The sequence below is a fragment of the Xyrauchen texanus genome, chromosome 49 (genome assembly GCF_025860055.1).
Source record: "Xyrauchen texanus isolate HMW12.3.18 chromosome 49, RBS_HiC_50CHRs, whole genome shotgun sequence".
In the NCBI taxonomy this organism is placed as follows: domain Eukaryota; kingdom Metazoa; phylum Chordata; class Actinopteri; order Cypriniformes; family Catostomidae; genus Xyrauchen; species Xyrauchen texanus.
Window position 1 is genome coordinate 24,452,168 of NC_068324.1, and position 24,525 is coordinate 24,476,692.

A 24,525-nucleotide genomic window follows, 5' to 3' on the forward strand; every position below is an offset into this window, starting at 1 on the left:
TTTTGTTTCAAACTGTGCATTCTATTCATTTATTCTCTTTGACAACACACTTGTCAAACAATTAAGTAAGCCGTCGTCTTACCTCTGTGTGTCTTCTTGGACTTATCCTCCAGTAAAACATTCTAAATGTATGGAAGGATGTTTAGCAGAGCATTAGCAAACATGGCACCATTTCCTGAGAATGAACCAAACTCTCTGGTCTGTATTTTCTCAACCATCTATTCCCACAATTGTTCGGTTACTCCTGTGAAAAGACCTTGTGGGAATAGGGTGAGGAGGTTTTAAACTGTTGTGGAGAGTGCATGGAGAGAGACCCCATTCTGTACTCCTCCTCCCCCAGTCTGGACGAGGATCCTTTGTGTCCCGATGAAAGTGTTCCCATTAGAAACCCCAGTCAGATGCAGGCATGAAATCAGTGCCTCCTCCCTGTCTGTGATGTCTGCCCACTAAACAGACAGTTCTTTCACACAAGCAAATATAAGGGCATTCATTTTAACACGTCTCATATGTTCACCTCGTTGTTTCAAGTAAGGAAGCCCTCAGTAAAGTTAATTCAACTCTGACCTGTTTATTAAGATCTTTGTTTATGTAATTACAGTTTCATGTCTCCAAAAACAACACAAGGTAAATGCAAATTTGTCAAATCATTGTCCAGAATTGTGGAGAGAAAACAAAATGGGCGGCTTGTAAGGGATAGTTTATTACTTACATTTATAATTGCATGTATTGGAAAATATTGCATTAAAGTCTCAATTTTTATTGATGTTGTTATAACAACATATTATTGATTTATAATGCATTTGTAATCGACTTATTAGACATTAATGAACCCCTTTATAAACCACTAACAAATGAATGTGTTCTTAGGCGTATATACCATGAGGCAAAATGGCTCTCTGTTTGGCAGGTGTTACATAAAAGCCACTCTTTTATGTAGTTATAATCATTTATAAATTATTAATAATGCATTTATAAATTGATTATTGGAGGCCTGGGTAGCTCTGTGTGTATTGACGCTGACTACCATCGCTGGAGTCGTTAGTTAGAATCCAAGGCATGCTGAGTGACTCCAGTCAGGTCTCCTAAGCAACCAAATTGGCCTGGTTGCTAGGGTGGGTAGAGTCACATGGAGTAACCTCCTCGTGGTCGCTATAATGTGGTTCTCGCTCTCATTGGGGTGTGTGGTGAGTTGTGCATGGATGCCGCAGAGAATAGCGTGAAGCCTCCACACACGCTACGTCTCTGCGGTAACGCGCTCAACAAGCCACGTGATAAAATGCGCGGATTGACGGTCTCAGATGCGGAGGCAATTGAGATTCGTCCTACACCACCCGGATTGAGGCGAGTCACTACGCCACCACGAGGACTTAGAGCTCGTTGGGAATTGGGCGTTCCAATTTGGGGAGAAAATGGGATAAAAAATAATAATAATAAAATAAATAAATGGATTATTAGTCATTAACAAACGCCTTTTTAATCTCCTTACAAAGGGAACATTATAGTGGTGTTCAAAATATTTAATATGCTTAGGGAGCCCACTTTCATGTCTATATTCTATATTCTAAATCTCTATGGCTCAGGTCCCTCCTCTATGGGATTCCTTTGCCTATTTGATCATCTGCCAGTCAAAAACTGTAACCCAACAAGATTCTTCAACAAACTGCATGATTTGAGGTGTCATTTGTGTCTGTTGTACAAACGGTTCTGTGGCAAAGTTTAATACATTTGGTAAAGGGTTTGTTCAAATCACTACCCCTAAATAGTAACAATAGTTATGTTTCCATCAATGCTTTTGTATGTGCATTTGGACATATTGCATAAAATCTGCTGGATGGAAACACCAAGATGCGAATAAAATCTCCAAAATGTACATAGAAAACGTATATGGTACGCTTGAGGTAAATCTGTTTTTTATTAGATAAGAAGAAATGCGCATACTATGATGGGAACATATTTACCGAATAAACTCCTATTGAATACAGAAATACAAGATGCGCATCAAAAAAGTAACGTGACTGAATAATGAATTCATAACTGGACGAAGCAGCAGACCAATCATCGCATCCGAAATGTTGCCCTGGTCATTCTGAAATACCGGTGTCCTAAAAATCCAAAGCCTGCATGGTTTGCAGAGCAAATAAATTGAACACAAAATTGCACTTTTCCCCGAAAAAAAGTTTATTGATACTTTTGAAAACAATCTTATAGATCCACACTGCAAAGTCTTGATGGACGAACGCATACACATATAGTGCTCCCAAAACCGCAAGTATTTTATTAATAAAAGAGTCACACAGGTGCAACAATTTCTCCGGAAGTGACGATTTTGTTCTTTCGAATGCAAGGGATGGAAACGCAGCTTTATCCGCACATTGTTTTTGCGATATTCTGATTTTTTGGCATAAATTAATTTAGCAACTTGAATGGAAACACAGCTAGTGATGCTTGACTTAATAAACACAAGCAATATTCTCTGAAATATCTTTGATGTAATGGCCCAAAACAGAGCAAGATGTTTTGTGTGCCTGCAGAGGGAGCTGTAAAGCATGACAGCGAATGAGAAGTCTGAAGCAGCAAACTTCAAGAGATCACCAGTGAAGAGTGATAAACTTGTTTTCAGTGTATCAAATATGTGACCCCATGACCTCGCGAGCAGAAAATATATCTGTTTATATTTTGGTTTACGAAAGCAACAATCCATGTCTGTAACACTTTTCATGTTATATTGGTTGACACACATCTGCACATTAACATTAATTATTATGCAGGTTAATTGAATATGTAAGGAACTGAAAATAAAATCAATTAAGGTTTTGATTTCTCTGTAACACTTTACAATGAGGTTCCATTCGCTAAGATTAGTTAATGCATGAGGGATCATGAACAAAAAATTAACAATATATGTTTTACAGCATTTATGAATATTTGTTAATGTTAGTTAATAAAAATACATTTGTTCATTGTTTGTTCATGTTAGTTCATAGTGCATTAACTACTATTAACAAACAACATTTGATTAAAAAAATATTAGTTATATATATATATATATGCATATTATAAGTATATGTTGAAATGTTCATTATCCAACATCAGTTAATGCTGTAAAAGTATTGTTCATTGTTAGTTCTTGTTATCTAATGTAATTAACTAATGTTAACAAATGGAACCGTATTGTAAAATGTTACAGATTTCTCATGTCTATAACATTTTAATCTCAAATACAAATCTCACATTTAAATAAAGAAAAGAGGAAAACAAATGAATACATTTGTTACAGTATGACAATTGTGTGATTTTGTTTTAATATTCAAAATATAGGTCTTTGTACAATATTATTTCAAGTAGATACATTTACATTCCATGTACAAAACCATCTGAAATATGTTGTGCTTACCCCATACATAAATCAAGCTCATTTCAAATGTTTAGACTTCAGACATGTGACATAGAAAATGATGACTAAAAGATGACAGGCTTTCCAGATCCAACACATCTGGAATAAAATGTTTAATATAGAATTCATAATTTGCAAAACGCTTTCTAAACATAAGCATCAGTTCTGGTCTCATTTTATTGCCAAACCTTAAAACAGACGTGTTAAAATTAGACAAAGATCTGGAAGTAACACTAGCTCAAATCAAAGTTGTGTGTGTGTGTGTGTGTGTGTGTGTGTGTGTGTGTGTGTGTGTGCGTGCGTGCGTGCGTGCGTGTTTAAGACATAACACCATTAAACCCCTTTAGGCACTATATACTGCTGTGAATGAATACATCTCTGAATACAGCTATCTCTGAAATTGTACTTATTATTCATTTAGATGCTTTTTAAATAGATCTGAATCCAACCAAAGTATAATTCTGATTCGTTTCTGTTATTTATAGACTATTTCGTGTAGCGTAGACATAAAAACACAACTGAAAAGTATGTTTCACAATAATTCTAACACAATTAAATTTATGTTAACAAGTCAGCAGTATAAAATATTTTCTAATATAATCAATCTCATATTAATACAAGAGCTAATAGACAACTTTTATCTATTATAAATTCAGGGCATCCATTATGTAGAAATGGGCTATTTTTTGAATCATAATAACCATATTAAGTTCTCACATAATGAAGGCTAATAATATCAAAAACATAACAAATGTCTTTAACTGTCCATTTGATTTCACAAGCTGTGAGTCCTCTGGTCTCCGTGCTTCATGTGCATGTGGTTCTGCGAGTTGGTTTGGTGTTTAAGTCCGAGGTAATGGCTGGTTAATGCCATCTGATGGGCTGAAAAAGCCATTTTGGTCCAGTTTTGAACATGAAGAGGATTTCTGACTGTCTGAGCATCACAGTTCCTCTGAACCCATGGAGACTTTCTGGGACTGTCCGGCGTCGTTGCGGTTTCAGCCAAAGACCAGATCTTTGGCTTCTGAGGTAGACTTGCATTATTCAAGGGCTCTTGTGCCGCTGGATTCTTTTTGATTTGCTCCCCCTCTTCCTCGTCTGAGTCTCTTCTGTCTTTTATAATCTCCTTCATAAAACTCTTCTCGGCTCCAGCATCATCATATTCCTCAGATCCATCAGAGTCTGTCCTGTCAGACACTTTAGAAACCGATTTCTCATCATCCACATAATCACAGTCCTGCTTGTCTTCAATGTTTTCCGTATCAATGTTCTCTAAGTCTATTTCCTCGTCCTCGTCCCTCTTGTCTCCTTCATCGTTGTCGCTCATATAAAGATTTCCTTCCTCATCGGTCCGTGTTTTGGGAACCCAGGTCATTTTATTCTCTTTCTTCAGTCTTCGCCGCGCGTTGGCGAACCAGGTGGACACCTGAGTGAGAGTCATTTTAGTGATGATGGCGAGCATGATTTTCTCTCCTTTAGTGGGGTAAGGGTTTTTCCGGTGTTCACTGAGCCAGGCCTTCAGGGTGCTGGTGCTCTCACGAGTGGCGTTCTTGGGTCGAGATGGATCTTCAAAGTGGTACTGATGTCCGTATGGATAGAAGGCTGCATGAGGAAACCCTGCGTGCTGAACTCCAGGACTGTCTTTAAACTCGTACTGTGAGCCCTTAAAAATACAAATCAAAAACAAACATTTATGAGCCAATCTGCAGGTGCATTGCCCTAAAACAAAAACAAACGAATAAATAAATAAATGAAACTATCACTACAAAAAAAAGCTTCATTTATTATTATTATTGTTATTATTATTATTATTAATAATAATAATAATAATGTATTTATTTATTTTGCAGCACCTTAGGTTTAGGATTTTATTTTTATTAATTTTAAACGAAGGGTAATTGAATTGGCTAATTGTTTGGAGAGAACAAAAAAATGAATATTCCATTATATAGATGGGTTTGGATGTAACATTAAGTTCTTCATAAAGAACAAATTATAAATGGAAATATATGCAAAACACATATATTAAATATATGTTTATATATGCTGTTTACTGATGTAAAAAGTCACATACTTGTATTGATGCTAAATATTTAAAAATCCTAAAAAATATATATTAAAAAACAATTTTCATATATATATTTTTTCCCAGATACTATAGTGGAATTTGAATCTCAATGTATGAGCTATATGTTTATATTGGTAGGCCTTCATATATGGTTTTCACTGATATAAACACAACACACACTTAAACACAGATGCAACATACATTACAAAACACTCCCCCAAAAAACAGACAATTTTCATATATGTTATTTTCATAACTTATATTTTCTCAAATAGCCTACTAGTGGATTTTATATATAAATATATATTGGGCGATCAGTATATAATATGTATAGCCAAATGATTTTATGAATAAGAATAAAAGGTTTTATTTCTAATAAAACAATTTGTTGTTTGTAGGCCTATAGTTTTTGAATTGCTTTATGCAAAAAGCTGTTGATGTTCCATTTCTTAAGATTCGTGTCTCTAAAAAGTCTTTAAAAAGTTCTCTAAAGGAACTTTAGAGGTTCTCAAATGTCATCCAACTGCAAAACCCTTTTTAGTCCAATCGAAATCTTTATATATATCTATACGGTATTTGAAGTTTACAGATTTTTAGCGTGAAATCAGGATAAAATCATTTCCAAACGAAGATGTTCGCAATAACAAACTAATACTATGTAATACTAATTTCTAACATTATTACGCGTTCTTAAACTCAAGCAGTCATTCCGGATTCAGTATGTTCACACCTACCAGCTGATTTAGTATTGACAGGTCGCTGGAATAAGGCAGGAAAGCGCTGTATCCGTGTGTGTTGGCGAACGGAGCTCCGTACATGCTGGAGAGGACACTGGAGAGCGATCCCGACGCGCTCAACTCCGCGCCGACGCGTCCGCCGACCGCCCCGGGCCGCTCCGTGGAGTATAGCGGTCTGATGAACTTATACCCGAGCTGCGGGATAGACATGCTGCTGCCAAAGGTCCGAGCAGTTTCAAAGAACCACAGATCTCAACTTTGACACGGATGATTTGGCGGAGAGTGTCGGTGAGAGTTAAAGCCGGTACTCCTGTGAGGTGGACTGAGGTCAGACTCGCGCAGATTGAATGTGATTGTTCAGAAACACTCGTGTGATTGACATATCTAGTGTCTCACAGGCCCCGCCCATCTCTCTCTCTCTCTCTCTCTCTCTCTCTCTCTCTCTCAATGTCTTTCACCCTCTGATAATATGCGCTATCATCTTTTAAGCATACGTTTTAAATACTTTTAAAATCACTTTATAAAACAAAAAAATTTGTTGCCTATAATCATTACAATAATATGCAATGAAAATTATAAAAAAATATTTAAAAATAAAATAATGTTAAAAACAAGTGCAATAACAAAACGTCAGAACTAAAGACAATTCAAATAAAACTAAATCAGAAAAACAAAATAAGCGACATTGAACATAAAAGTTTTTGTTATTCATCATGTCATTTTATTTATTTATTTATTTATTTATTTATTTATTTGGCAAACAGCGATTTTCTGTTAAAACGGGCTCAGACTAAATCGGAGAAGCAAGAGATACAATATTGAAATTCCAGGAAAGATTAAATTAATCCTGGAGAGTCATATCGTTGATTCATTGTCCTCAGAAAACAGTATGTGCTGCAGAGATTATGCTACATTGCCATCGGTTTATTATGAGCATATCATAAATCTTATTTAACGTAGAGGATTATGTTAAGTACTATCTCATCTTTGTTTTAATGATCATAGAAAGTTTCACAGATCTAATCCGCCTTGAAAACATATATGTAGGCCTATATATATATATATATATATTTTTTTTATCCGACAAAGCAGACAATTACATTGCTATTCATTGACATTACACTACACAAGGCAATGAAATAAAGGTGCAGAGATATCAGGCAGATGGCAATACAAAGCAACTAATCTCATTTCTGTTTATGGGCTTTTCCTGGCTATTTTACTAGTTTGGGGCAAAAATAATACCGTCACAAACACGGGAGAGGCCTAAATTAGTAAGTAACAAATAATAATAATTAATATTATTATTATAAAAACAACTAGGCCTATATATTGTAGGCCTGCTTATATTAACTAGCCTACTTTTATGTTATGGAAGGAAGAAAAAAAAACAACAACATGAATGTAGCTTTCTGTTTACAGGTTTGGTATATATGACCCTGCATTGAACTATGTGAATACTATTGATCTATCCGTATTGATTTTTCATTATGGTAGATCATATTAACATGGTTAACTCGCTACTGTTACCACAGCTTCAAATAGGCAATGTGTCACATGTTTCAAATTAAACAGAGATTTTCTTTATTATTATAGCCTAATTTTTTTCTGATGTAGCCTATTCAAAATCAGTCTTAACTGCGATGAGGTTAATGAACTATTTATTTAGCAGTCCGTGAAGATGAATTTCATATAGTCCCAATATGAAAACAATATGCTCCTATTTCCTTCTGAAGTAAACACTGGAAAGGGCAAACATGGGCTCAGTTGCCCCTTTTTCTTTTTTTTTTCTTTTTTTTACTTTGACCAAATACACATAAAATACACCGGGATCTAACCATCCATCAAGACCTCATCTGTATGTTACAGCAGCATTGATCACTGTAGAGGACCGCGAGTCTATAGAACATTTATAACCGCGGGAGCGAGATTAGACGCCTCTGCTCCGACCTGTCTGTCACCATTGATTTGCACACTGAAGTCATGGGGGTGCTGGTTAGAGAGAGAGAGAGAGAGAGAGAGAGAGAGAGAGAGAGAGAGAGAGAGAGAGAGAGAGAGATGGTATTTACAAATTAATTGAACATCCCTCCCATCTCATTCTCTATCTGTTCCATTTCGCACCTGCTTTACACTCCTCCTATCCGATATTAGCAGGCAAATGAGTCATTGAGGAATCCATACACCTTATTCTCGTTTAGCAGGAGAAACTGTCTCCTTATGGCAGTCAAACGGGTGACTTCACAGCCAGTTCTTCAGAAGTAATAGATACATTGCTCTCAGCCAGCCTGACGAGACGGCGAAAAGTCATTTCCCTTTCATTGGAAGGGGAGCGTTGCGCGTGTTAGCGCGTCCGGGTCACGGGTTGTTATGCCTGCTCCCTCAGATTGTTTTCCTGCAAAGTTGAGATAAGTAGCTGACCAATGAAGCTTGTAATTGCAATATTCCGCAAACTGGCCCCCGATCAGTATATAAACCTCTCCATCCAATTACAAGATGTAATATTTCTGCACTCAAGCTGGTAATGAGCTCTAATGCCTGTGCTGGAGTTAATCCCCCTCGGATGCGCCAAAGATCAGATGTTGCGTCTGTAATTAGACTGGCACAAAATCATTATTTCATGTTCAAATAGAAAATGAGGTTGGTGGGGAAGTTAATTTCTCTCTGCTCTTTCAAGCATGGACAAGAATTTAATGATTTAATTACAGTTGTAAGCTCTTTGGATCAGACTTAAATGGAGCCCAGGGTTGATTTTTTTCTCCTTCGGCTCAGTTGTGTAAAAGGCAACAACGGTTCAAATTCTTTGACACAAGCTCAGAAAGAGGAGAGATCTTTGTGAGAGCTTTTTATTTGAGGATATAAATAGCCTCGGTTCCTTGTTCTACAACTTAATACATCTTCACCATTGATGAAACAACTGATGGCAATTAAATGAAATAGCCTTCATTCAATGTCATTATAAAGGAATGGTTTAACCAAAAATGAAATTCAGTTACCATTATGGGTGATTCTTTTGAAACCTGCCAAGAAAATGTCCTGGTCCTATTTCAATCCAAAACCAATAAGAAATTGTGTTTTGGAAAGACCTACTGAAAGTTTTAGGGCCATTCATATATTTTTAGAATTCACTCATTTTACTATAATTTCCAAAAAAAGATGGCCATTATGATATTGTCATTACCGCAATGATATATATAAATATATATACACACACATACACACAGTACATATACTGATCAGCCACAACATTAAAACCATCTGCCTAATATCGTGTAGGTCCCCCTCGTGCCACCAAAACAGCTCTGACCCGTGGAGGCATGGACTCTACAAAACCTCTGAAGGTGTCCTGTGGTATCTGGCACCAAGACATTAGCAGCAGATACTTTAAGTCCTGTAAGTTGTGAGTTGGGGCCTCCATGGTTTGGACTTGTTGGTCCAGCACATCCCATAGAAGATCAATCAGATTGAGATCTGGGGAATTTGGAGGCCAAGCCAACACCTTGAACTCTTTGTCATGTTCCTCAAACCATTCCTAAACAATCTTTGCAGTGTGGCAGGGTGCATTATCCTGCTGAAAGAGGCCACTGCCACCAGGGAATACCATTGCCATGAAGTGGTCTGCAACAATCTTTAGGTAGGTGGTACGTGCCAAAGTAACATCCACATGAATGCCAGGACCCAAGGTGTCCCAGAAGAACATTGCCCAGAGAATCACACTCCTTCAACCTGCCTGCCTTCTTCCCATAGTGCATCCTGCTGCCATCTCTTCCCCAGGTAAATGACGCACATGCACCCGCCATCCACATGATCTAAAAGAAAACGTGATTCATCAGACCAGGCCACCTACTTCCATTGCTCCATGATCCAGTTCTGATGCTCATGTGCCCATTGAAGGCATTTTCGGCTGTGAACAGGGGTCAGCATGGGCACTCTGACCGGTCTGCAGCTGCGCAGCCCCATAAGCAGCAAGCACTGCATGCACTGTCTGTACTGACACCTTTCTATCATGGCCAGCATTATGTTTTCCACCAATTTGTGCTTCAGTAGCTCTTCTGTGGGATCGGACCAGAAGGGCTCGCCTTCAATCCGCACCTGCATCAATGTGTCTCGGGTGCCCATGACCCTGTCGCCAGTTGTCCTTCCTTGGGCCACTTTTGGTAGGTACTAACCACTGTATACCAGGAACACCCCACAAGACCTGTCGTTTTGCAGATGCTCTGACCCAGTCATCTAGCCATCACAAGTTGTCCCTTGTCAAAGCCGCTCAGATCCTTACGCTTGCCGTTTTTCCTGCTTCCAACACATGCAATTCAAAAACTGACTGTTCACTTGCTGCCTAATATGTCCCACCCACTGACAGGAGCCATTGAAATGATATAATAAATGTAATACAATTTTGGGGTGAACTATTCTTTTAATTATGCATGCCCAGATAAGATCATTTCAGTATGTTCATGGATTTTGTTCAGTTTGCTATCTTCATAATACATGAGGGCAACTGTCCTGTGTGTCTTAAATTCACTGTCAGTGTATAACGCTGACATCAGTCCACAGTCCAGTGCGAATATACAAGAATATATTTTAGCATTCTGAGGTTTCATGTGTCACTCAATATGACAGAACCCCCATCCATCTCTGTTCCATATTCAAAAATGACCCCTTGTTTCCTCTCCCCTAGGAGCATCTTGCATAAATAAATCTGTCGTTTTTTAAGAGAAAGATCGTTCCTGAGTGAACAGTCACAATTTGTGGGAGCTAATAGATCACTAAGTCTCTGTTTATGTTTATTAGTGGTCTTAATAAGGCAAGTATTCCTATTAGTTTTGCTCATCACTATAATGTATAGGCATACAGTGATAAACTGTGATTTATTTCATGTCAGTTGGAGCACAATCCCCTTGTTGCCTGTGGTGTGTTTGCACATGACAGTGTGTGTTTGAGTTAATTAGCTGTGGAAGAGTGTGTGGTTTTTGTACACTAGTGAGATTTGCTCCGGCAAACATGCAAATCCAACAGCATGATGCTAAAATCAAGTGCCAGTGTTTGTTGTGTGTAACAACTCTGTAAACTCCCTCTTTCAATCTCTGTATGTTACATACCTGAAAGGAAGTTTCATGTAATAAGGATATTAAAGCGATGGTACATGAATTCTTACAAGACATATGAGAGGTTTTTCCTGTGCAAAACTTTCCAAGGTGTTCAATGTGTTATTTTTATTATTATTATTTTTGTTTTAGCACATTTCTATGTGGTTGCTAGAGTTATCTGGGCAACACTGTGTAATATCGTTCCTTTTGTTAAGTGTTTATATAGGGAATATTAATGACTCATAATTAATTTGCACACACATTATAAATCATTGATTTGCATTTATAACATCATGAATGAAAGGGGTGATTTTAATGCACTACCTGCCGTATAGTGAGCCATTTTAACTCATATGTTATAAATGCTTAATAACACTCAATGTTGTAACCTATGAAAATACACTGTACCTTAATGTAAAGTGGACACCTGTGACACATTTATAAAAGAGATATTCCAGTTTCAATAAAAATTAAGCTCAATTGACTGCATTTGTGGAAAATTTGCACAAAAAATAATTTCAACACGTCTCTCGTCCCCAACAAAATCAAGGTTACAGTGAGACACTAACAATACAAATCTACTTTTGGTACATAATGACAATAATCATGAATTAGGTCATTTTACATTTTTGATTTTAGAATATTCAGGAAGTATGAATACGTGTATTTATTAAGCATTTATAACGTTTAAGTTATTTGGAAAGTATTGCATAAAAATTGTCCTTTTAATTCATGTTGTTATAACTATATATTAATAATTTATTCTGCATTTGTAAATGACTTATAAGTCATTAATTACCCCTTAATAAATTATTAACAAATTGAACATTAATGTAAAGTTTTTACCAGGTAATGGGTGGTTTCTACTGTTGGTGGTTGCTTACTGGCCCCATATCAAAAGAGCCCTCACCAAAGTCTCTATGATCATCTAGTCTCTAGAGAAGTCTATGGGATGTTTTCACCTGTTTTTATCATTAGGTAGCGAAATTATCAGCCAAACTCGTAAATCTGATCACTTACAACCAGGGTTTAAATTGGCAATTTTGAAGAGGGGGAACCCTAACAACACACCACTACCACCACACATCTCTTTTCACTTGGAGCACTGCTTTCAATTTAGTTTGTGATCTAACTGGAACAGAACGGGGCAGCGGAGGCGGTGGACCAGGTTCCGACGCAGGCTAGACGGACACATTTAAAGGTCACACCTCTCTTCAAAGGTCACATGAGGTCACATCATTGTGTGGGTTTAATTCTTAGGGTTAGGGGTTTGTACATGTCCTTAACCCTGAATGAGAATCAATAAAAGTGATGCTAACTTTAGCAAGCACCACTAAATATAATGTCGTTTGAATATTAAAATGTTACTATCACCAGTCTCAGAACACTGACACTCCAGTCCAGCCCTTTCAAAGAAGCCGACACAATGCAACATCCCTCTCAATAGAGACCGAACACGCATTGTAATGTAAAACATGCCGGGGAGGAAAAAGGCAATTATTATTTTAAGAGAATGATTACGATCTGAAATGAAAGGACCTCGGTGGTCCGTTATTTCTACGAGGAGGAGATTAATCTCTTCCAATCTGAGGACAGGATAATCAAGACTGCCCCTCACACCTGGTCTTCCCGTGTGTGGCCGTGATGGAGAGAGAGTGGAGTAATTAATGACTCTCGCCCCTCGGCTGACAGTAATGGATTGGCTGCTATCAGTGCTGGCCATCCGTTAGTTCGTGGGAAAATATCAGCACGGGATTGAGTGAGTCTTCATCAAATCAGGTTTTCCATTGAAGTCATCTTGAGCTAAACTGATTGTGAAGGCTCCTCGGGGCAGGTTCTGTTGGTCAGCGAGTTCTTAACAGCTTTAAGTGGTTTTGTTTTTGTATGTTACGATTGCCTTTTATTTTTGTTCAGTTGCTGTCGAAAACCACCAACACACTCTCACAGAGAAATCGTAAATTGTACTGTATGAAATCAATGAGTTAGGTAGTACGAATTCGTGCAACTTTTACAACAGCCAATAGGGTGACTCTCTCATCTCCTTTTAAAGCACAAAATTTATTCACAACATACAGTATTCTTTATGCTTCAAATCACCCTTACAGACTCTACTCGATGGTTAGGTTTAGACATGGCGGTCTGGGTTATGACATTAAATTAATAAGTATGTATAGAACGTCTGACACACAGAACTTTAGTTTACTTCCACATTGCACATTCACACGTTTGAACATCTTGAGTTCTTATTAATTCATATGAATGCACTTGTAGGGTTTCATGCGATTTAGCCAACTCGATGTGTGTTGTGAAAGGCGCTATACAAATAAAATTGACTTGACTTGACTTCTAATGAGATGTCAAACTCGTTCTGAGTTTTAAACACAAAACTCGTGTTTACAGCATTGTAAAGAAAGTTTATGGGGCATTTCACACAAATAAATATTAACATAAATTCTGTTCTGAGAGTAATGCCACAAGACTTAAAAATGATAGTGTGTTCAAACATTTCACAACATACTGAAGTTATAAGAGAGTTTTTTCTCCTTGCTGATACTACAACTGTGACAGGATAGCTTGTCAGTCGTTTGGTTTATGTTTCTGCAGCGTTACACTGGGTAGCTCTGCCCACTATGAAATATCATTGGTCCAAAATCCTGCATCACATAAAACATTAAATATCACAGTGAATTCAAAATCAGTATGTTGACTTTTATTTAGCTTAAATCTGTCTGTGCATACCAAAATGCAAAACACTGCCCCCAGTGGCCAAAGCAGGAAGTATTTTTGAACATAAGCGAACGTTTGAGTCCCAGTTTCTAGCTGTGAAGGATGTAATGAAGTAAAGAGGAATGCACATTTGATTAATTCTACGCCCAAATTCAAACACCAACCCTAAACCTAACCATCAGTGGAGTGAAAATTTAATCTGAGATGGATAATGCAACTTACGAATCACACTCATCATGGTATATACAAATGCAATCATTTCCTGGTTTCAGTGTAGGATGAAAACCCATGTCTTCCATGCTGCTCATGCAGTGCACTATGAACCACGTTTCATAGTGTAAATATAAAGGTAATTAACCAATGCAAAAATGTCTGACGGATGATGAGTTTGTTAGTAACTCTGCATAATGTGGCCAATGTCAGTGCACATATGAAAGCAAGTAAATGCAACTTTTAAATTATTTTAAAGTCTTTTCATTAGAAATTAAGTAAAAAAAAGATCCATAAACCTCATTTAGTGCTAGTTTTTGCAGAGCAGCTTCATCTCAATAAAAACATGCTCTCTTGTCTTGGTAGAACCAAATATCGCCAATTAACTCTCAATAGGATACACACATCAAGAGATACACATACAGTGCATACGTATAATGATGCAATACATTGCGAGCCATCACAATAGCATAATTCGATCACAACTGAAGCTGCGGCAAAGACACGTGAGACAGAGAGAGCAGTTTTGAACTCTCATGCTCAGTTTGCATCACTTCATGCAACTCATAGAAGTGGCTCGGACTAGGCTTGCCCGGTAGACCGGTGCTACTGTAGTATAGTGATACTAACGCTTCAAAATACTGCCGGTGACACAGTAAGTAATGTTGTATGTGCTGTAGTAAATATTATTTCAGCTATAATCTGCATTTGAATCAGACCTATGTCTGCAATAACATTAAAATACAGTCTTTTCCAGTGGCGTCCACTTCGCACAGTGCCCTTTAAGAACAGCGCAAAATGCTGTTTAGATTTTCCCCTTTATATGGTGTTGTAATGAGTGGTTTTCCCATGCTTCAAACACACATGTCTGAATCCCAGTGTGTTAATTTGGCAGTTGTGTCTCCTAATGGATAATATGGATTTAAGTTCAACTTCAGAGAGTGAGTATCTTTTTACACAAAACAATTAACGTAGTGAGATTTGGAATTATTTTGGGTTTTGTCTGATGAGACCGGGAAAACCCATCTGCCGTGAATGTCGACAGAGATTTCAAGTCAACGGAGGAAATCAGAAACTTTATCAAACACCTTTGGACACATCCCACTGCCTCTGCAGAATACACACGGTCAGGGCTGGACTGGTATTCTGGCATACCAGCATTTTCCCAGTGGGCCGACGCACTTTGGGGCCGATCAGGGGCAGACTGGCCATCGGGAGCACCGAACGAGCTGGTGGGTCGGCCGCAAAACGTGCCGAATGGGCCGCGTTAAGCTAAAATGAGCCGTCGTGTTATGCAAAATGGACCACAAGATGGTGCTTCAAAATGCAGAAAAGGACAGCGAACCCCCCCAAAACAACAACATTTGGGCCAGTTGCCAGGTACAATTTCTCTTCCAAGTCCAGCCCTGCACACATTTAGTGCAACTTCATTTAACATACAGTAAATGCTTAATTTTTATATATACAATCTTTCAGAAAAATCGAACGTTGCACACCCCAAGTACAAATGCATGGTGGCAGTAACTTCGCAAAGTTAGCACTTATGATATTGCCCCAGTGCCGTGCGATCAAACCGGTGTGTGTGTAATCTGCACTCACTCTGCTGCTTACCAGGAAAGAGGGGCTGAATCGGTTGCAATAGACATTTTTCACACTCATTTGAAAGACTTTCCAGAAGAAATAAAAAACAGAGCAGTGGATTAAGATGGGAGAAGATGCCAAATTGACTCTCACTCTCTCAGCAGCTGTAATTTGAGCCTTCTCCTAGTTCATCCATCAGTTATTTTCACAATTCCAGAGCAACAAGAGGAATGGCTAGATTCTAAGAACCACCATTGCTATGACAAACTGTGTTTAGAGTTAACACACTATTGTGTGGCATCATGATACTACGGTACTTGGTATTGTGATACTTTAGCTAGTATAGTAAGATATGATTATGGTATTGTGACATCCCTAGCTCTGACCACAGAGAAATGTCAGTTTCAGAGTTTACGTTTATATAGATGACCCGCTGCTTTATTAATTGAACTACTGTATATGAGAGGGTCACAACTGATCCACTCCTCTCACGCTGGTGGACATTTACCATTTAATGTGATCTCATGTTCAGTTCTCTGAGACCAAACAACTATTCAACAATGAAAATATTTGTTAACAAAAATAAATTGGTAACACACAAGCAGATGTTCATCCACCTTGAAAAGCAGTTCCATCACTAAAAGGACGATTTATACAGTTTAACATCTCTAATAACACATTTTTGAATGGAATAATTAACATAATGGCTTTAACAAACAAACTTCACATTTCAGCTTTCATCCTCTGCACTACCCATGCCTCGTTGACTTCCATTGTAAATGCATTACTTTAAATGTGATTTTTGTTCTTTTGAGTCAGAATTATTGTCTTTTGTTATTGACAGCACACCACAGATGCTGCTGATAGAGCTTAAGTTTTTTTTTAGGCTTAAGAATTTTCCATTTTACTCTGTTATGGACAATACATCTTCCCTCAAAGTCTCATAAACGCATCCACAGCGAGGAAAACGTATTAGCATAAATGCATTAGAATATGAATAACTGTGAGCGCACGATTCTCCCTCAAAAATGATTAATATTCATTCACGTTGAAGTCTTCAGATCAGCCTCACTACACAACAATCCACAACTATTAATATTTAAATGCTGGTTTTATTTAACGCCAGATGCTCCGCATGAGGGTGTTTACGGGTGTGATGTGAGCGATCTTGATAAGTTTCTCATGAGAGCTACACTTGAGCGGATGCATTATGCCCTTCTATGTCATCTGCAAAATCCAATTTAACACAAAGCGGTCTTATTTACAGAGAAGCCATAGATAAACAGACCTGAATGACTTTTGTCCACAACCATTATGCTCATAAATTTACTTCTATAAAATTCTTCTTTGTGAAGGAACTCTTGCGTGTCTGCCCTCCATTCAAATGTCAACAGTATCTGTGCATCAACTTAGATCTGATATGTGGCCAACTGCAATCACTAACTCACAAGTTTAACATGCTAACCAGCACTCGGGATACCATAAAACGTCCCCATATTCACAGAGACTGAAGCATAGACATAAGTGACACTGAGATAGATTGCTGGTTTTAACTGGTTTAGTTCTGGACTCCTAGCCTGACCAGCTTATATGTCCCCAAACTGCTATAAAACCAGCAAAACAGAACAACCAGTCCAGCTAGGCCAGCTGATGGGCCAGCGAAACATCTTAGGCTGGTTTAAGCATTGAAATTAAATGGTGGATGAAGAGAAATGTCACTACTTAGCCTATTTTTCACTCAATACTAAAAAGGTTACAAATAGTTTAACCTTAATTCAAAATATACAGTAATATTTCAACCAATATTTTATTGTGCTCTGTATTTTAATGTGTATTAGAGATGTTATGATGTTAGCCTTGCAACATGCTAATGTCTAGGTATTCCAACTGTTCCATTCTATTTTGGCCATCCCTTAACTTTGGCAAAATAAAGACTTCCCCAATTTAAGGTCTCCTACAAGGGGGCTCCAATCCCTGTTTTGCAGAATGGATTCAGAAATAATACAATGTGATTATAGTGAGAGTACTACACTCTTTTTGTAGTTATAAACAAACATGTAAGGGCTATACACACACCATACACCTAGTTGTCCATCATTGAGTTGTTTTGGCAGACTGATGTCACATTAAAATCGGAAACAGTAGGTCGATTTTTCTTTAGCTAAAATTGGTCTGTGCTTTCCGAAATGCGAAACACTGCCCTCAGTGGTCAAAGCAGTAAGTTTTGTTGGGTGTGTGAGTATGTGTGTGCTCCATTTTCCACAAAGGGGTGCCAAAAGCGTGTTGAGAAGCAAGTTGTTTTCAGCTGTATATGATGTAATACAGGGACATGCATATTTTATAATCTGAACCCCCCAACTCAAACTTAAACCTACCCATCAGTCTTTGACTGTCGCAATGTGACTCGCTTCTTTTACAGCATCTCGTGCCATGTGCAGTCTTCAATCTGAAATATGTAACTTTTTCAGTGTTCAAATACTTTTTAACCCAGCTAAATATGCAGAGACAACAATAAGTAAGCCATTAAGAGGTTCATTTTCTCGAAAACTAAAACACTGTGTATCTGTGGCGCTATAAAATAATTATGTTTGTTTTACCAATTATGTTTACCATTGGCACAATGGTAATGTCCGGGACATGTTCAGAACGGATTAGCGCTTACACCTCATATGTGATCATTGTCATATGTGTTTTATGGCCACAATCGTAGTTGGTTTCTGTGATCTGATCATAAAAGGTTATAGACCCCCGTTTACACCTGTATTTTGCACTGACCATATGTGATCGGATCTCCCAAAATGCATCTTACCAGGTCTAAAACACTGTCTTGACACACTTCTGAACTCTTTTAATTAGCTGATCAGCTGAATTTTTTGTATGTTAAAGGCATGGCAGCAATGTAGAGTAGCTAACCGTCTCTATAAAAATATCATAACTTTCTATGCGCAGAACACTTTAAACAGCCATGATTGCCACTTTACACTTCACTCCATGTCTCTAGATGTAGCTAGCGCTAGTGACTGATATGGATTCACCTGCCCCTTCCCTGACACATTTACATACAAATTGAGGGTTTTATATTTATTTATTCTTATTAATCAGCCCCATGGCAGGAATCACGCAGTGGAGCTCCATCAGTGTTTAAATACATCTCTGTGACATTTGTCCCCTGCTTTAGCATGATAGGGCCGAGTGGGGAGATAATGTAGCCGTGATGACTTTTTCCATTGAGAGGACAAACGCTTTCATTTTTCCTGTCATCTTGAATAAGCGTTAAAGAGGGTTTGGGCCTACGCGGTGTACTCGATATGCAAAAGGAGTGAAGCGGGGAGATGGGCGTATTAAATAACCATTAGCAGTGGCGCTCTGATCCATTATGACAACCGCCTCTTGAATGCATTGCAGTGATTTGGATTGAGAGGAATCCGCACTCGAGGCTTGAAGTCCACTTTTTTTCTTTTTTTTGGGACGCAGCATTAATGTATCATCGCTTAAACAGCTGGGATGGTAATTTAGTGAGGTGCAGATAAGGGTGAGCTTGTGGTAACTGGGGTCTTAGTTTTGCAGAGTTGGCCAGTCATGTCTGTCAAAGGGGCTACTGGATCTGTGATAGAGCCAAAGTGTCTTTTGTAAACTGGATTGCTTAATCAGCAGTCTTTAAGGTAGGTCATAATCTTCAAAGCGGTGGGTTATGAATACAAGATTTGAACATGCTATTATATCATTCTGGACATGTAGTTTATGATCTGAGAAACAGAAAACACTGGCTTTGTATCCATACCACCTGCGACTCAAATGTATGATATTCTAACAATCTTTAAAGTGCATCTTGCAATTTGTGAGGCATATGATGCATTTATGTGCTCTGGTTTGCAGAATGTATTGTGATACGTATGGTATACATGACAGGCCTTTTCAAAAATGTGCTTTTTTTTTTCTCTGCTGATAAACAAAACTAAAAAACGATAATGCTTTCTATGCCAGTCCCTCAACCTGTTCAGGTTAACAGTAAAGTGGAATTTACTTTAATACTATTTAAAGAAGAAAATATTTTAATATACATAACATTTAGATGACATTACTTAAATCACATATTGCAGAATTCAATAATATCACCTGATAGTAACCAATTTTATTTGGGTGACATTCACTTACAAAAATGTACAGGTTTTACTACAGTTACCATTCTTTAACCTTAATATTTGTAGTAAAACCAACGTATCCAGAAAATTAACCATGGTTACTACAGTATTACATTAGCAAAACTATGGTACATTTTGCAAGGGTTAAACAAATAGTGGGGCCACATTAAACTGAATGTAAATGTATAATTAATATACACTAATAAACTAGAAAACACACTATTTTATATAACTGGATTGATATATATAGTGATAAACAGGAGCAATTAACAAAAAACAAAATCTTCAAAAAAGAAGAGAAAGTCTCTTTAAAGCTGCACGCGGCTCAAGTGAATCTTTGAATCATTTATGCTAACTAGTTCATTTACATAAACAATCCGTAAGAACCCACTCACTAAATTGAATCACAGTTCCCAACACTAAAATGGTATGCTACCATTTATTTTAATTTACATGAACTGTCTGAAAGAACTGATTCAGTTAAAAGATTCAGTTTTCATAGAGTTACATGTGAGAGAGGACGGTTTAGGTAAGTGTGTTTGATTATTCCTTCGGCTTCATTGCTGCGTTAGCAATATCATGTGACAAACATAGCATATTGTGATACTGCAGTGCTACTGCTTGGCAAATGTAGCTTGTTACTGAAAAAGCGACACTATTGTTAAAATTGCTGAGCTACTGTCACTGCTGAAAAATTTTGTTAAGTGATATGGAGTGAATTTTGCCCGAGCCCTGTGGGTTTTATTGTTGTACTAGTTACTTGGCAAGTAACAGTTTCTGATGTATGGACAAAGGGAAAGCAGCAGCACTAGATACATAGCAGGAGAAATTACAGCTAGTTAAATAAGCAATCACTCCAGGAATGTGAGGTGTGTTTGTCAGAGCCATGTGCTTTGGTGTAGGGGTCAACTGAGAACTGGAGACCTTGTTTGTGTTTTTAACACTTCACAGAAAGACCTCCTTTAACCCATCTTCCTTCCATGTCGCCATTCATCTTCATTATGCTGAATGCAATCAAATCAGGGAAGTGCTCTCAAACACTGAATACTCCAACTGAGAATATTTAAACTTAGTTATCCATAGTTATTTCAGGAGAAGTGATATATCAATAGTAGCCTGCGGTAGTGTGTAAGTGTGTGTTTATTACAGTGTTTTCATTTTGTTTTGGTCTCTTTGGAGTATTATTCATTGCTAGACGAGATTTGTTTGTGTGCTGTGTTGAAGTCATGTTACTTAAGTGTGTGTGTGTGTGTGTGTGTGTGTGTGTGTATATTACATTGTTATTCATTGCTAGTGTTAGAGTTGTGTGTTTTTGTGTGTTAAACATGTGTTGATTAAGAGTGTTCTTGAACAGTAGTTCACTTGTTTTAGAGTATTATTCATTACTAGGTTTAGCGTGTTTGTTCACGGTGTGCTGAAGTCACGTTTGTTCCCGCGTTGTCATCTCACGCGACCCTCACTTTTGGTTAGCCACGAGAACTAGCTTTGCTGTGCTAAATAGTAAGGCATGTACAGCTTTTTTCACTTAATTACATCATATCAGCATAAATAAAAAAGATCAAAAGTATCAGTCCCTGCTATCCTCCTTCTCTGGTAACATCTCCAATGCTAAAACAACCTACTATCAGAACAAGATTAACAATTCCCCTGACACACACACACTCTTCAAAACTTTACTTCTCTACTCTGCCCTCCTCCTCCTCATCCCCCCGCATCCTCTTTAACAGCTGATGACTTTGCCACATTTTCACAAACAAAATAACAACCACCAGCATTCAGTTCTCCACACCACAAACCGCACACAACCTCCTACTTCCCTCTTTCTCGCCCCTCTCTGAAAATGAAGTCTCTAAAATTCTCCTCTCCATTCATCACACTACCTGCCCCCTTGACCCTGTTCCTTCCCATCTCCTTCAACCTATTTCTCCTTCAATCTTATCTGTACTCACACATATTATTAACACATCTCTTCTCACTGGTACCTTCCCCACTACATTTAAGCAGGCTCGGGTAACCCCATTGCTTATGAAACCCACTCTAAATCCTGCGCTTTTAGAAAACTACAGACCTGTCTTTCTCCTCCCATTCATAGCGAAAGCACTTGAAAGAGTCATGTTTATCCAAGTCTGATCTTTTCTCTCCCAGAACAACCTGCTAGACAGCAACCAGTCTGGCCTCAAAAGCGGACACTCTACGGAAACTGCCCTGTTGTCATGAGACTGCCAAGAGCTTCATCCAAATAGTCTGTTCTCATTCTGCTGGATCTATCTTCTGCATTTGACACTGTAAACCACCAGATTCTCCTGTCAACCATAATGGCAAAGGGCATCATTTGAACTGTGCTCTAATGGTTTGAGTCTTATCTCACTGGTAGGTCCTTCAGGGTTTCTTGGAGGGGAGTGGTGTCTATGTCTCACCAACTAGCTACTAGTGTACCCCAGGGCTGAGTGCTTGGGGCCCTCCTTTTCTTCATATATCAACTCATTCAGGCACATGGCATTTCCTAACATTGCTACACATGACAAACCACTCTATCTCTCATTTCAGCATGACAATCCTAAGGTATCTGCACAAATCTCAGGCTGCCTGGTAGACATTTCGTGTTTGATGAAAGAACATCCAACTCAGCCTCACTAAAACTGAGCTTCTTTTGATTCCAGCGAGCCCAGCAGTTCAACACAATTTCACCATTCAACTAGACTTGTCAATGATCACACTGTTCAAGACAGCCAGAAATCTTGGGGTTGTGTTTGACGATCAGTAAAAGTTCACGGACCACATTGCAAGGACTGCCCAATTGTGCACCATCTGTACAACATCAGGCAAATCCCGCACTTCATGTCTGAGCATGCCACACAACTTCTTGTCCAGGCGCTTGTGCTATCCAGGCTGGACTACTGCATTGATATTTTGGCAGGCCGTCCTCCATGTACATGCAAACCTCTGCAATTGATCCAGAATGCAGTGGCTTGATTGGTCTTCAATGAGCCTAAGAAAGTGCACGTCACGCATCTCTTCATTAAACTGCACTGGCTGCTTATGGTTGCTCACATTAAATTCAAGGCATTGATGCTTGCTTACAGAACAACCATCGGTTCTGCACCCCCCATTTACACTCAAATCTCCAGGTCTACGTGCCCTCCAGAAGTTTGCATTTTTATGTGAATGGTGCCTCATAGTGCCATCTCAAAATAGCAAAAAATTGCTCTCTAGGTCTTTCACTTCAACTGTTCCTCGCTGGTGGAATGATCTGCCAAACTCCATCCGAGCAACTGGTTCTCTAACGTCTTTCAAAAAGCATTTAAAGACCCAGCTCTTTCATGGACACTTGACCCAATCACTTTAGGGCACTGTCTTCTACTAATTTAAAAAAAAGTCTCTCTTCCTCCTTGGTACTTCTTTAAACAATTTTACAACTTGCATAACAGCACTTGTATAACTACTGCCTCCATAGGATGATTTGCTTCTGTTGTTTTCCTCATTTATAAGTCAATTTGGATAGAAGCTTCTGCTAAATATAAATGTAACTGCAATCAGATAAAGCAATGGAATAATTTCATGTAATTTGCTTAGTGTAGTCATTGTAAATGTACTTTTCATGTTGTAAAGGAGTTTAATGGGAAGGAGGAGGTGAGAACCGACTTGGCAATATAAATATAAATATTTTTAATGATAAACTTAAAAAGACAAAACACACACATGACGGACATGTCCGTAAACTATCTCTCTCTCGTTGCATCACCGTCTGTCATCGGCCTTTATCCCTCTCAGAGGCTTAATTAGCCTGATAAGGGACCAGGTGTGTATAATCACAACCCGGCCCCACCCTCCACCCTGCCACATTCCTCCCTCGTTCTCTCAGGCTGGGGAGCCTCCGGCCTGACGTACATCTCCCCCTCTTTCCCAGGGGGAGGGCGTGCTTTAAGCCTGGTCTGCCGGCAGGTCATCCCCATCTACCTGGACGAGGGAGGGGACAAGGGGAGGGAAACCGAAATAGTTAAAATGGAGGGGCGACTTCCTTTAACAGTGTAGAAACATGTCGCATGGTCCTCGATCACTTCTCCACCCTCTCAAGCAGACGACAGCCGCTTCTCCCTGGGTGGACCGGAGTCAGACTCATGAACCCCGGCGGTCAGAACGCCCTTCCGCGTTCTCGGTGACTCGTGGGGAAACTCCTCCGCCCCTGGCAGCGGCCCTACCGCTCCAAGCGGTTGGGGAACACTTCCTTCCTCCCCTCGCGGACGGCGGTCTTCCTCCGACCCCTCCACGTTTCTGGGGGATGGCAGGGCTCTCCGCCCCTGGCAGCGTCTCCATTGCTCCAGGCGGTCGGGGAGTCCAGTCCCCACTCGCCTCGCAGATGGCGGCCGTTCACCATGTCCGGGCGGTCGGTCTACTCCCTCCCCCGGTGGATGTCAGCGGCGCTCCCCTGGGTGGACGGCAGTGTCGAGGACACCGGGACAGGCATCCCTCCTCTTTCCCGGGCTTCGGCACCAGTGTAAAGGAGTCAATGGAAAGGAGGAGGCGAGAACTGGCTTGACAATATAAATAATAGTTTTATTGATAAACTTAAAAAGACACAAAC

At 38.9% G+C, this 24,525-nt stretch overlaps 1 protein-coding gene across 1 annotated transcript; it reads right to left on the reverse strand.

Moving 5' to 3' along the window:
* Window positions 1–3,622: 3,622 nt before the first annotated feature.
* On the reverse strand, window positions 3,623–6,532 carry LOC127640077 (iroquois-class homeodomain protein irx-3-like). Its single transcript, XM_052122466.1, has 2 exons — window positions 6,197–6,532; window positions 3,623–5,057 (listed from the first exon to the last, which is right to left on the reverse strand). The coding sequence occupies exons 1-2, from the start codon at window positions 6,407–6,409 to the stop codon at window positions 4,170–4,172; spliced, it is 1,101 nt and encodes a 366-aa protein (XP_051978426.1). The 5' UTR covers window positions 6,410–6,532; the 3' UTR covers window positions 3,623–4,169.
* Between the last annotated feature and the right edge of the window lie 17,993 nt (window positions 6,533–24,525).

Coding starts and splice junctions, on each gene's coding strand:
- LOC127640077 (XM_052122466.1), bottom strand. CDS start 6,409: ATGTCTATCCCGCAGCTCGGGTATAAGTTCATCAGACCGCTATACTCC. Junction 5,058..6,196: donor TGTCAATACTAAATCAGCTG/GTAGGTGTGAAC, acceptor TGTATTTTTAAG/GGCTCACAGTACGAGTTTAA.